Source organism: Neovison vison, chromosome 13 (assembly GCF_020171115.1).
Source record: "Neovison vison isolate M4711 chromosome 13, ASM_NN_V1, whole genome shotgun sequence".
In the NCBI taxonomy this organism is placed as follows: Eukaryota; Metazoa; Chordata; class Mammalia; order Carnivora; family Mustelidae; genus Neogale; species Neogale vison.
Window position 1 is genome coordinate 44,226,055 of NC_058103.1, and position 12,950 is coordinate 44,239,004.

Here is a 12,950-nt window from a genome sequence, read left to right on the forward strand (position 1 = left end):
CATTCTGACTGGTGTGAAGTGGTATCTCACTGTGGTTTTGATTTGTATTTCCCTAATGCCAAGTGATAATGAGCACTAAAAAAAGAGGTTTCAAGGAGCTTAAAGAGTGCCTGGACGGAGGAAGTCATGGTAAGTGTTGAATAAGCATGGTTATTATCACTGTCCTTATTACTGTTGTTGCTGTCGTCCTCCCTGCCATGCTGTAAGTTCCTTAGAGACCGCCATCTCTGTATCCTTGATGGGATCTAAGGAGTATCTCGTGCACAGTAATGGATGAGTGAACATTTTGGGATGGGGGGGGAAATGACAGATAAGTTCTCTTGAAATAAAATAGTCAGGCTGCCTGGGTGGCTCAGTTGGTTGAGCAATGGGCTCTTGATTTCTGCTCAGGTCATGATCTCAGAGTCCTGGGAGGGAGCCCTGAGCTGGCTCCACGCACTCAGTGGGGAGTCTGTTTGAAGATTCTCTCTCTCCCTCTGCTCCCCTTCCCACTCGTGTCCTCTCTCTCTCTCAAATAAATAAGTACATCTCAAAAAAAAGGGAAAAGATATAAGATAGTAACTCAGAGATGCATCCAGAAATGTTATGAAGGGAGCTAGTCCCCTGCGCATTCCCCTATCAGCAGTGGTATCTTCCGTGAAGGTGGAGAGTCCCTTCTGGTCACTCCTAAGACATTTCTGTCAACAGTTCCTACCTCTGACTTAGAAGAAGCACCACTTGGAGATTTGCCCCTCAGTGGCCCTTCTGAGTAAGTACAGCGTATCCAAAGGAGAATTCATTTTCATAAGTAACATCATTTGCAGATGTGTCATCATGGTAATTATATTATATTATTTCCATTATACCTCTTAGCATTAACTTGATTCTGAAACAGAAAGAAAAAAGGGGTGGGGGAGGGGCTGACACCTGGCTTAAGGAAGAGTGACTCAGTGGCCCTGGGGAGCCTTCTCTCAGGAACTGGGTGGGTGTGCTGACTCACCTCAGCCTCCAGCCCGCCCCCAAAGGTTGCTTCCCTCGAGGGCCTCGCAGGAGCTGTGGAAGCTTTCACTGGTACTTCCTGTTCTTCTCTACCCCCAGCATGAAGTTCGCACGTAATCCTGTGGGCTACTCTGTAAAGTTGCCTTCTAAAGACTCTCGATGGAGGGTTCTGTCTTTTGTTTTAGAATACTCTGAAGGTTTCCAGAAGATTTTCACTATCAGGAAGGAGAACTACAAGGCACTCCCCGCTCGCTGCAGAATGTTCTAGCAACACCACCCCCCACCAACTGGGCACTGTACTCAGTGCTCTACCGATCATCTCATGTAATCCTGACCGTGACCCTAGGGTCAGCTCTATTTCACAAGGGAGAAAGGTAAGGCTTACAGATACTAAATAACCTGCCTTAAGTCACAAGCCTTGGGCGTGATTACACAAAGACTTGAACTGAGTTCTAAGTCTCAGATTCAGGCTCTTCACACTCCGTACTCTCCTGCCCCTGAAGACACATGTGCACAACGGGAAAAGCAGATTTTTCTCTTCCCACAACTGCAAAACAGAGGCCCACTCAATATCGAAGTACTGCGTGGAAATAAGTCCTCTTGCATTTCCCAGGTTAGAAACATGGAGGCCGACCCTTCACAGGTGGGCAAACAGCTGGAACCTGGGAACTGTCCTTGATTTTACACAGTAAAATGTAAACGTGTTTCAAGTTTCATGAGAATGTCTATCAGAATTAAGATTTTCAAGGTTAAGATGTTATTCTCAGGGTGGGGAAGACGGCATCAGAGAGCCATTCCCAACTTGACTCTAATGACACAGAAAGCAAGTGTGGGCATGTACAAAGATTCCAGTTTAGGGAGGTGTGTACAAAGTTCACTTCAGTGGGAAGAGGAAGCTGAAATCCTTGTCCGTACTTTCCTGAGCATTTGCTATAAAACCTAAGCGACCGTGCACGGCAAGGGTCAGGCAGCTGTCCTCTGGGGCCAGGCTGCCCTGGAGGCATTCAGTTTGAGAACCAGTCCGAGCACCTCTCTCCTGCTCAGAATCGGGACTGCCGTACTCAGTTCCATGTTCACGTAAGGGCTGCCAAAGCTGTGCCGTGAATAACACTTCCTATTTATACCGTGCTTTAAAAAATAATGTGTTCATTATTGTAGAATCCCTCTGATGGTAGAGGTCCACACCGAAAGAAAATAATCGGGATTAATCCAAAAGAGAAAAGGGAGCTTGTGAAATTTTAATTCTTGGCTTTAATTTTACATGAGATTGAACCATGTTCCTGGGAAAGTGAAAATACAGCAAGTCTTCTTTACTTTCAGCGCAGGGCCTCACCTAACAGAAGGGCGGCAATAGCATCCCTGGGGAGGGAGCACAAGGAGGTTACCATTTGAGATCTCCAGGGGACCGAGGTTGGTGAGGCACGGCTACAGTGACTAAGAAGGTCACTCGTGACAATGCTTCAGCACCTTCCTGATGGAGCCATCCCACAGGCTCCTTCCCAGATGCTGACGCTTAGGCTCCATCTCCAGCGAGAAGGGTAAGGATGAGTTATTGTGGGATATTTCTATGTCCCATGATTACTGAAAGGACAACAATTCATTAAGTTTTGATCTAGAAAAGACCTTCAGGCACTGCTCAAACCCACCTTCATATTCTTGTGTATAAAAATCCCTGTCAGGAAGCTGGCAGCTCAATATAGAGATTAATCGCAATGAACGTCCACAGCTCCTAAGACAAAAAGAAGGCTGCGTCTAGCAAAATGGCCACGAATTCAAAATATGCTCTCCTAACATGGCCTCAAGAAACCTAATCACATTCATGAAAATGCTTGCCTTTCAGATTTTTCCTAGGCAGCCAAATTGCCCCTCACATATAACCCCCATCAAGGTGGGGTGTGGATACTCTACTAGCTCTTTCAGTTGGTTTAGCCACTGTAAATTGAATCTCTTTGTATAAATACGTATAAATGTATTGGAATTGATGGTACAGTGAGTAATCTTATCTTTTGGAAGCACCCCCCGGGTCTTCTGCCACGGAGAAATATCCACTTTTCATTTTAACATCTAGGGCATGCGTGGATCCCTTTGTAATCTCACTCTGAAAGTCCTTTGTGTCCCAAACCTGAAGATATTTATGGAGAGAAAAGAGCGCCCCCTAGTGAAACATGTTTCCCAATATTCCTTCAACCCTGAAGTTCCATCTCTTTTTTTTTTTTTTTTCCTGCCTGAGACTATCTGGTCCCATGCAGGCAATTGCATTTTAGAGGCTAAGGCCCAGTACTCTTGATTGTTTGAGAGCTGGGGATAATTTGTTGGCTCCAAAATGTTTTTATTTTATTTTATTTTTAAAGATTTTATTTATTTATTTGACAGAGAGAGATCACAAGTAAGCAGAGAGGCAGGCAGAGAAAGAGTAGGAAGCAGGCTCCCTGCCGAGCAGAGTGCCTGATGCAGGACTGGATCCGAGGACCCCGAGATCATGACCTTAGCCGAAGGCAGAGGCCTAACCCACTGAGCCACCCAGGCGCCCTCGAAAATGTTTTTAAATTCCAAAACTGAATTAGTAAATTTGATTAAATGTCTGCAAAATGGGACATATCAACTGGTCAAAGGAATTCAACTCTTAGTGATTTATAAATTACATTTAATGTGAGATATGGTTTTATTTTAATATTTTCTATGATGAGGGACAGGGCCTATTAAAATAAGAGGTAAAGGTAAAGGCCTATTTTCCAAAGAGCTGACCTCTCTTAAACACTTTTCATAACAACTATTGGTGTGGTCCATCTAAGTCTTGATATTATTCTCTTAAATCATTAAAAACAATATTTTATAGGTGCAAAATGGTTCCTAAAAGTTTACCCATACTCCCATTTAATCCATTTAATCTTCACAACAGTAATTACGAAAGTATAGATTAAAGTTTTTGGATAAGGTTATTTTGTTTTCCTTTTTCTTCTTTTTCTGCCAAAGTACAAAATATTACAAAATCTGAAGAAAAAATCAGAATCAAAACTGATTAACAAACACAGTTCAACTGAAAACAAACTACTAATTTGAAATGGCATACATAGACTTTGAGGGGAGACAATACATAGATGTGGCTCAAGAGTCAAATACTCTGAATAGGGGCAGCATTTCCTGGGACAAGTTTCCTAATCTCTCCGAGCCTCAGTATTCTCTACTATAAAATGGGAATAAAAGAGCTGTTGTGTTTAAATGAGTTCGTGTCTGAAACACTTAGAAGAGTGCTTGGCACATAACAAGAGTTCAGTGAATTCTAGCATTTAATTATTATTCAGTCAAACCATATCAATCTTTGATTCTCATAAATAAACCAGTTGAAGATTTTGGACAAGTTAACTCTCAACAAAACAACTGAAAATATTCACCCAAACAGTCATGTCTCTTTTATTCTGAAACATGATTTGGAAATAATTTCAAACCTAGAGAAAGTTACAAAAAGAAAAGTAGTACTATGAACCCTCATGAACCCTTTACCCAAATTTGCTTATTGTTAACATTTTATTCATTTGCTTTACCCTTTGCACTGCAGATCACTGCAAATCTGTGTCCCTACTTCTTATTTATAATTTATGATGTATTCCTTTTCCATTTCTCTCTTTTTTTCATTTTCTATTTCTGAGTAACAAATTACCATAAGTTTGTTGGCTTGAAACAAACCATTTATAAGTTCACAGTTGTATGGGTCAGAAGTCTGGGCATGCCATGACTGGGTTCTCGGGTCAGGGCTTCCAAGGCTTCCAAGGCTGAAATGATGATATTGAACAGGTTGAGTTCCTTTCAGGGATTTCTTTCTTTGTTGTTGGCCAAATTCAGTTCCTTAAAGCTGTAGGAGGAGGTCTCCATTTTATTGCTAGCTGTCAACTGTGGGCCACTGTCAGCAAATACAGGTCACCCACTTTCACTGCAGCATGGCTCCACTCATCTCCAGAGCCAGCAGTGGAGAATCTCCTTCATTGTAATTCCTTCTCATGCTTTGAATCTCCCACAGGAGGGAGAAGAACTGGGTTCGTTTCTTTTAAAATCTCACCTGATTAGGTCAGGCTCACCCAGGATAATCTGCCTTTCTAGAAGTTGACTGATTTCAGAACTTAATTAAATCTGCAATATCCCTTCATGGTAGCACCTAGATTAGTGTTTGAATAACTGGGAGAAACTGTGCATGCATCAGAGAGGTGGGAATTTGGGGAGCCATCTCAGAATTCTGCCCACTACATATGATGAGACGCTTTATGATTCTACACATTAGTTGGCTAGGGCTGTCACAGCAAAATAGCACAGTGAGTAGCTTAAACAACAGAAATTTATTTTCTCACAGTTCCAGAGGATGAACACCCAAGATTGACGTGTCGGCAGATTTGGTTTCCTGAGGCCTCTCTCCTCAGCGTGTAGATAGTGGCCTTCTCGCTGCGTCCTTGCATGGCCTTATTCTCTGTGCACATGCATCTCTGTCTGATGTCTCTCTCTATTCTTAGAAGGCCACCAGTCATATTGGATTAGAGCTTTGACATTTGGATTTGAGAGAGAACACAATTCAGACCTAAGAGTCTAATAACAAAACCAAGAGCTAGTACCTCAGTGACCAGGCAGGAACTGTGCTAAACATTTTTTGTGGGCAGAATTGTAACAAAAATTCCATGTCATTATAAACCATTATATAAAAGTCAGCTTTATCAAAGCGTTTCCTATGTTCTTGATTAGAAATTCTGTAAGATTTCTATTGTGATCTGATTGTGAGAGCCATCTGTCTCTACCATGATGTGTTTCCCATGCTCCATTTTTAAAAAGATTTTATTTATTTCAGACAGAGAGAGTGAGAGCAAGAGCCAGAAAAGTAGCGTGCACACAAACACGAGTAGAGGGAGGAGCAGAGGGACAAGCCAACCCCCTGCTGAGCAGGGAGCCCTAGGCCAGGACCCTGACCTGGGAGAAAGGCTGCTGTTTAACCCACTAAGACTCGCAGGGGCCACCCCATGCTCCATTTGAGTTTCATTCACCAGCGAAGTTTGATGGATTATCTTTGAGCTTGGTACAGAGCCACAAAGATGAGTAATCAAAATTCCTGCTCTCAGAGGGTATAGTCTAACAGGAAAGACATATTTTATGTGCGTCTCCGTGTACATTTTGAAATATTTTACATAGAAAGTGTCAATTTTATGTATAGAACCATCTGCACATTTAAGTTCTCAAGAAAGGGGAGGCACTGAAAATTAAAACAACGATTTCAAGAAAGAGGCACCTCTGAACATTTGGTTTGTGTAGGACCTGCTTGAGCTGCCTCAGACTGCAGCGCACATTCCATTGTGTGTCGCTTTATTTTTTTACGTATTTTATTTCAATTCCAGTATAGTTAACATACAGTGTTATATTAGTTTCAGACTCGATGTGGTTTTAGACTGAATTCTCTGTGAGCGGAGAAGAAACACCTGGGATTTGAAGGTGAGAAGCAATCACAGCGTAAAAGTACTACACTTGACTGGGTAAGGGTGTTTCAAATTTCCCTCGCTCTGTTCAGGAGAGAGGGAAAAAAAAAATCCCTTCAAAAGGGGTTGAGGATATCCTTTGTTTCCTCCTCGTCCCACGTGTTCACTTTTTATGCTGCTAACACCCAGACCTCTGTCCTGCAGGCCGTGGCAGCACTTGCAGGGACTGAAGGAAATCTCCAGATTTGTGGGCCAAGTTGGGGCTCAGCTGTGGGCGGAGTGCGGTGATTGCATCCTAGAGAGGGGCCTCTTCCCTCCAGTGTCCTTGCAGGCTCCCCATTCTCTCCGTCTTCCCAAAGGCCTTTGGGCGGGGGCTCAGTTTTGCTGCCCCGCCCACGGCCCCGCCCCACGGCCCCGCCCCGCCCCCCGCGTGCGACCGCGGGGCTGATAAATGGTCTGCGCTCCCAGTGCGCTTGGTGGGGCTCCGCTGTAGCTCGACTCGCCTCGGCACTTCTCGGTTCTCAGCCTTTCTAACGGTGCGGCCTCCACCCATGGAGGAGGAGCAGACGTACCTGGAGCTCTACCTGGACCAGTGTGTCGCCCAGGTGAGCGCGAAAGCCGTCGCCACTGTCCTGGGGCCAAAGCGCGTCCCTACCGGATGGCTGAGCGCGTCCACACCTGAGCGCAAGGGCTTTGCCTTCTTTATCTGGCCCCGAACTCCTAGCGACCGCAGAGGTGGGCTGGTTGGTCCTCGTCTTTAAGTTGAAAAATAGAAGCTTCAAAAGCTTCGAGAGGGGAAATAACTCGCCACGGGTGCCAGCCAGGAGCGGAACCTGGTGTAGTGTGACTCCAGAGCCATGGTTAGAAGACCCCGACTTCGTTATAAAGACGCAGACATGGAGAGTTCGTTTCTGTGTCTCCCGTGGGGACCACTGGTTCCAAATGTCTCTGCTGTGCTATGGCAAACCTAGGCGGACTATCCCGTACAGCTGTGGTAAGGGGTGACAGCCTCCCATGCCATAAACAGGCCTCAAAAAAAAAAAAAAAAAAAAAGTCTCTAGGGACAGGTGGGGTGGGGGTGTCGCAAAATTTGAACTGAAGACACCTGTGGCTTCTTTCAGTTCATGATTCTTAAGTTGTTTGTTTGTTTTTACAATTTAAAAAATCCTTTGAGTCAAGTATTGTAGAGAGCAAGGAGTCCTCAAAAAGAAAAAAGTGCAGCCTTCTGTGTAGGGGATTTTTTTTTCTTTTATTTTCTTTCTTTCTTTTTTTTAAGATTTTATTTATTTATTTGACGGACAGATCAGAAGTAGGCAGAGAGGCAGGCAGAGAGAGGGAGAAGCAGGCTCCCTGCTGAGCAGAGAGCCTGATGTGGGGCTCAATGATCATGACCTGAACCGAAGGCAGAGGCTTAACCCACTGAGCCCTGTGTGGGGGATTTTTAAAAAGACAAGGATTCGCACCAAAGTAGAAATAGGGAAGCCTCCTTGCGTTTAATATAGCAAATGAAAGCCCACGCAGGAAAGATGAGTTGACGGTTCTGCAAAAACAGTCTAACGAAACATCTCTGCAGATAGACAGCCAAAGATGCAGTGAATATGCTGTAATTACATCCTGTAAGGTGTGTTCCTACGGTGAACTTGAAATGGAGGCTGTCAAGCTGCTTTTGCTATAAAACATCCCATATCTTGCTGCCACTGCCTTAGATTCCTGGAGGAGGTTGGGTTTCCTTGGGTGAGTGCCGCATCCCTGCCCAAATGCTGTGATGGGAACGAGGGGAGACAGGGATTGTTGCAAATATTGTGAACTGGCTGGTGAGACTCTTTCCACCAGTATAGGAGAGGCCAGTGGGACAATGGAGAGGAGTCTTGGCTGTTCCCCACCTCACTTTTCGTAAAGCTGATCTGTGGAGTGGGGTAAGTGGGGGGGAATTATATAATTCAGAAAGAAATACAACCCAAAATCTTGTCCAAAATCTTCTTTATAGAGAATAGCTACCTTCTTCTAGAGAAGTGTTTTCTTCGAAGAATTAGTCACCCCTGCCATCTGCTGGACTTGGAGTAATAGAACAATTCAGTAGGATCTAGCCAGACATTTTATATTCGCTTGAGGTCGTTTTGTCATGAGGATCCAGCGTGAGGTGTTCACAAACAACCAGTTGTCAGAAGTCAGATTTTCTAAGGGATGAGGTTTTCCTGCTAGCAGCACTCAAAATCTGGAATCTAGGTCTACAGCCTGGGCAACGCAGGTGGCAACATATGTATCAAGGTAATCGATTTTTTTTTCCCCAATAAGGAAGCCTGTGAATTGGACATGAAGCTGCTTTGCTCAGTTGCACACCTCATTCCCTGAGTTGATGATAATGGAGGCTGAACAGCCTTCCCCAGACTGAAAGTACAATACATTGATTTAAACTGTTCTTTCCATTTAAATTTCAATGACTGTTTTCCTATTGTAGATTCACAAATCTAGAATATTTGCTCCTATCTCCTTTGACTAGAAAGAATAACCTTGGGTCTTCAGTAGAGTACTGATTAGCACTCAAGGCACTTGTTTTTCTTTCTTTTTTTTTTTTTTAAGATTTTATTTATTTATTTGACAGACAGAGATTACAAGTAGGCAGAGAGGCAGTCAGAGAGAGAGGAGGAAGCAGGCTCCCTGCTGAGCAGAGAGCCCGAAATGGGGCTCCATCCCAGGACCCTGGGATCATGACCTGAGCTGAAGGCAGAGGCTTTAACCCACTGAGCCACCCAGGCGCCCCGGCACTTGTTTCTTTATAAAATATGAATTTAAGGCTCTAAGAAATAGGCGTGCCTGGGTGGCTCAGTTGGTTAAGCATCTGCCTTTGACTCAGGCCATGATCTTGCAGTCCTGGGATCAAGCCCCAGGTTGGGCTCCCTGCTCGGTGGGAAGCCTGCTTCTTCCTCTCCCTCTGCCCACCCCACCCCCATTCTCTTTCTCAAATAAATAAAAACGTTTTTTAAAAAAAAGAGTGGGAAAATAACCCACTGAGAATTAATTTGGGACACTGGGGTGGCTCAGTCAGTTGAGAGTCTGCGTTCAGCTCAGGTCATGATCCCAGGGTCCTGGGATCCAGTCCCATATCTGGCTCCTTGCTCAGCAAGAAGTCTGCTTCTCCCTCTGCCTGCCGCTGCCCCTGCTTGTGCGTGCTCACTCTCTCAAATAAATCTTAAAAAAAAAAAAAAGACTTAACTGAAGTTCATAATCAAGGAGTACAATAAGTCTATTCAAAGTCCACATTATTTTTTAAAATTTTATTTTGTCCATTGTGGCATTTTATTTGCATATATATATTATATCCCTAGAAAAAGAATCCCAGGATTTTCCCTCATGTGTGTTTTTGTCTTGATTCTTCATGATGCATGATGCCAGTTGAGGTTGTCTATACAATGGCAGGACAGGAACAGATTATTCTGCCATTTTTCTAAATCTTTGAGGTTTACATCAAATCTGGGGCTGATCACACTTGTTTAGCCTGCCTGGGAGGTTCACAGTAATGTTCCCAGCTCTGTGATCATCAGCGATTTCAAATTTGCCAAGGTAACCAGGCTTCATCATCACAGACACCAGACGATGACTTTGGAGCAGGGCTTAATAAGAACCTGGCCTTATTGTTTCAGGTTTTGTTTGCTTCTCTTTTCAGTGTTGTTAATGCTTCTAAGAGCACCTGCCAGGCCATTCATGTACATCATTCTGGTGGCACAGAAAGGGCAGAAAGAGGACCCAGAGTACACACACTTTGGAGTGTAGGTGCTCAGTTGCCTTTATTACAAAATTAGAGTGGCAACTTACTATGAATCTAATGTAGGAAAAACATTTTTTGAAAAATGCTTTCTCTGCATTTTAAGATCGACTTTCCTGTTTCTATTAAGTATGCTGCAACTCTGAAATGTAACTTTAGTGGTACTTTATGGAAAGAGACAGGAATGAACATAAGCTGTCTTGGACTGCTTGCATTCTTGAACACCCTGCTGGCTAGCAATAGTGGTATCCCTTTGGTGTGACTTGGTGTTCTGTTTCTTGCATTTTGTTTTGGGAATGGCCTAGGATGACCTCGCTGCGCCCAGGTCGCCACTGCTCAGCCCAGTCACACCTGATGTTGTGGACATCCCTAATTCATCCCATCCAGAGACTGTGTTTAATTCACATCTTGAAGAAGTCCAAGAAACCTCTGGCCATTTCTCATGTGTGGATCTTAGCTTCCTACCAGATGAACTTACCCAAGAAAATAAAGACCAGAGTGTCCTTAGAAGCAAGCATGAAATTGAAGAAAATTATAAAACTCAAAGTCCGCCAAGGAAGATGTCATTACCCAGAGAACAGGACATTGGTCTGGGGTTAATAAGCAGCAGCAATGTATCGAATTCCCACTCACATCTGCATCCTGGTGATGCTGATTCAGTCCAGCCTTCTCTTGAGAAACCAAACTCCATGCCTCTGGTATCCATAACGCCCATGACACCAATGACCCCTGTTTCAGAATGTTCTGGAATTGTGCCTCAGCTACAGTAAGTTGTTTACGTGTGTGTGTGTGTGTGTGTGTGTGTTTTTAAAGATTTTATTTATTTATTTGACAGGCAGAGATCACAAATAGGCAGAGAGGCAGGCAGATAGAGAGAGAGGTGGAAGCAGGCTCCCTGCTGAGCAGAGAACCTGATGCGGGGCTCGATCCCAGGACCTTGGGATCGTGACCTGAGCTGAAGGCAGAGGCTTAGCCCACTGAGCCACCCAGGTGCCCCTGTATGTGTGTGTTTTTAATGGGTGATGCTCTCAGGTACACATTTTAGTTTCCAAATGTAATGATGACGAATTTCAGAGTAATAGGGTAGGGAAGAGCATTTCAGGTTTAATTATTCTTTTGTCTATTCTTAATGGATTTTGGCTTTACACAGTTTGTAAAATGAAGTACTAGTTCTTGATCTCCTAAGAGAGACTTAAGACTAGTATATATATTCTCGAAGGGTTGTATTGTTTATGTTACAGCACTGTGATTGCTGAGAATTGTGGTTGGGATTGGATAAACAGAATATAAAGATGTAAAATTTGAATTCAGTTTGCAAATTGATTTAGAATTATGCTTTCTGTTTTGAGGCCTGGTTTTGAAAAAGATTTAAAACTTGCTTTTCATCAGCTAGTCGTGACATTTTAGAAGCTATTTTTAGTGCTTCGCTTTGGAATCTTTACATTTTACTAGGGTTTATCATGTTACAGTATATTCACATTGAGACTAATTCTCCTAGGAAGTTGCTAATATACTATCTATAAAATGAGGAAGTTAATACATTTGAATTGTTTTTTACTTGTTATGTCTTATGTAATTTCCTAAAATGACTTATTTCATCAGGAATATAGTTTCCACTGTAAACCTGGCCTGTAAATTGGATCTGAAGAAAATAGCTTTGCACGCAAAAAATGCAGAGTATAACCCAAAGGTGAGATTTCTCTGTATTCCTTTCAACAATTAGCTTCTACTTAGATTTCCTTCATACGATCATGTTATTGACTCATTCCTTTGTCTTTGTTTTTAAAATGGAAAAAGAAAATTTTGTTAGGCCAAAACTTTTGACAACTCAAGAGGTTAATTGCCTCATTGTCTGCTTTGAAGTTCTAAAAAATTACCTCATTCTCCATGCCGAATAAAAGCAGTGATTGAGCAGTTCCTAAAAGTTAAGGTTTTCCCCTTGTCATTCAAAAAGATTTTTCAGTATGACCCCTTTCAGCCCATGGGAATGCTAACCTTCTTTAAAATGCCATCAGAGTTCATAGTTTTTTTCCTAAATGCTGTCCCACCTGCCTGCTACATATTTTTCCATTTATAATTTCCCTTACTTGAGAAAGGTAAATTGTTTCAAGTGTGAAGTTCAAGCTTCTACTTTCTGATCTAAGATTCAGGTATTTCTTTTCTCTCAAAGTCTAATAAAATTTACTCTATTGTGTCCTGCCAAGGCTAAGCATCCAATTTTTTTTTTTTTAAGATTTTATTTATTTATCAGAGTGAGAGGGAGAGAGCGAGCACAGGCAGACAGAATGGCAGGCAGAGGCAGAGGGAGAAGCAGGCTCCCTGCTGAGCAAGGAGCCCGATGTGGGACTCGATCCCAGGACGCTGAGATCATGACCTGAGCCGAAGGCAGCTGCTTAACCAACTGAGCCACCCAGGCGTCCCATTTTAATGGCCTATTAACCGAAGAAGTAGATTTGTTCATTCAGTCAACATTTAGTAATTGGCTGGTCTTTGTACCTATGAATGCAAAGACAAGTAAGGCCTTGTCTCTATTAGGGAAAAGTTCACTGTCTCAGATGGTGGAGGATTTACAGCCTTAGATGAAAAAGGTCGTATTTCTAGGAACACAAGAGGACCTTGTAAGCATCAGCTATTTATGGATGAAGTCATTTTTGCTGTTGTGGGAGTATTCTTGCTGATTTCTGAATTTACATGTACTTGAATATTAGCCAAATATTTCCTTTTTCTGGAAATATTTGACTAGGATGAGCACAGAAACACAG

The 12,950-nt window shown here is 43.0% G+C and overlaps 1 protein-coding gene across 1 annotated transcript in view; it reads left to right on the plus strand.

Moving 5' to 3' along the window:
- Positions 1-6,976: 6,976 nt before the first annotated feature.
- Positions 6,977-12,950, plus strand: part of TBPL2 (TATA-box binding protein like 2) — a 29,644-nt gene continuing 23,670 nt past the window's right edge. Inside the window, exons 1-3 of the mRNA XM_044230239.1 lie at positions 6,977-7,030; positions 10,494-10,954; positions 11,791-11,878. Coding sequence (XP_044086174.1) covers positions 6,977-7,030; positions 10,494-10,954; positions 11,791-11,878 — 603 coding nt within the window. The remainder of the gene's footprint in view (positions 7,031-10,493; positions 10,955-11,790; positions 11,879-12,950) is intronic.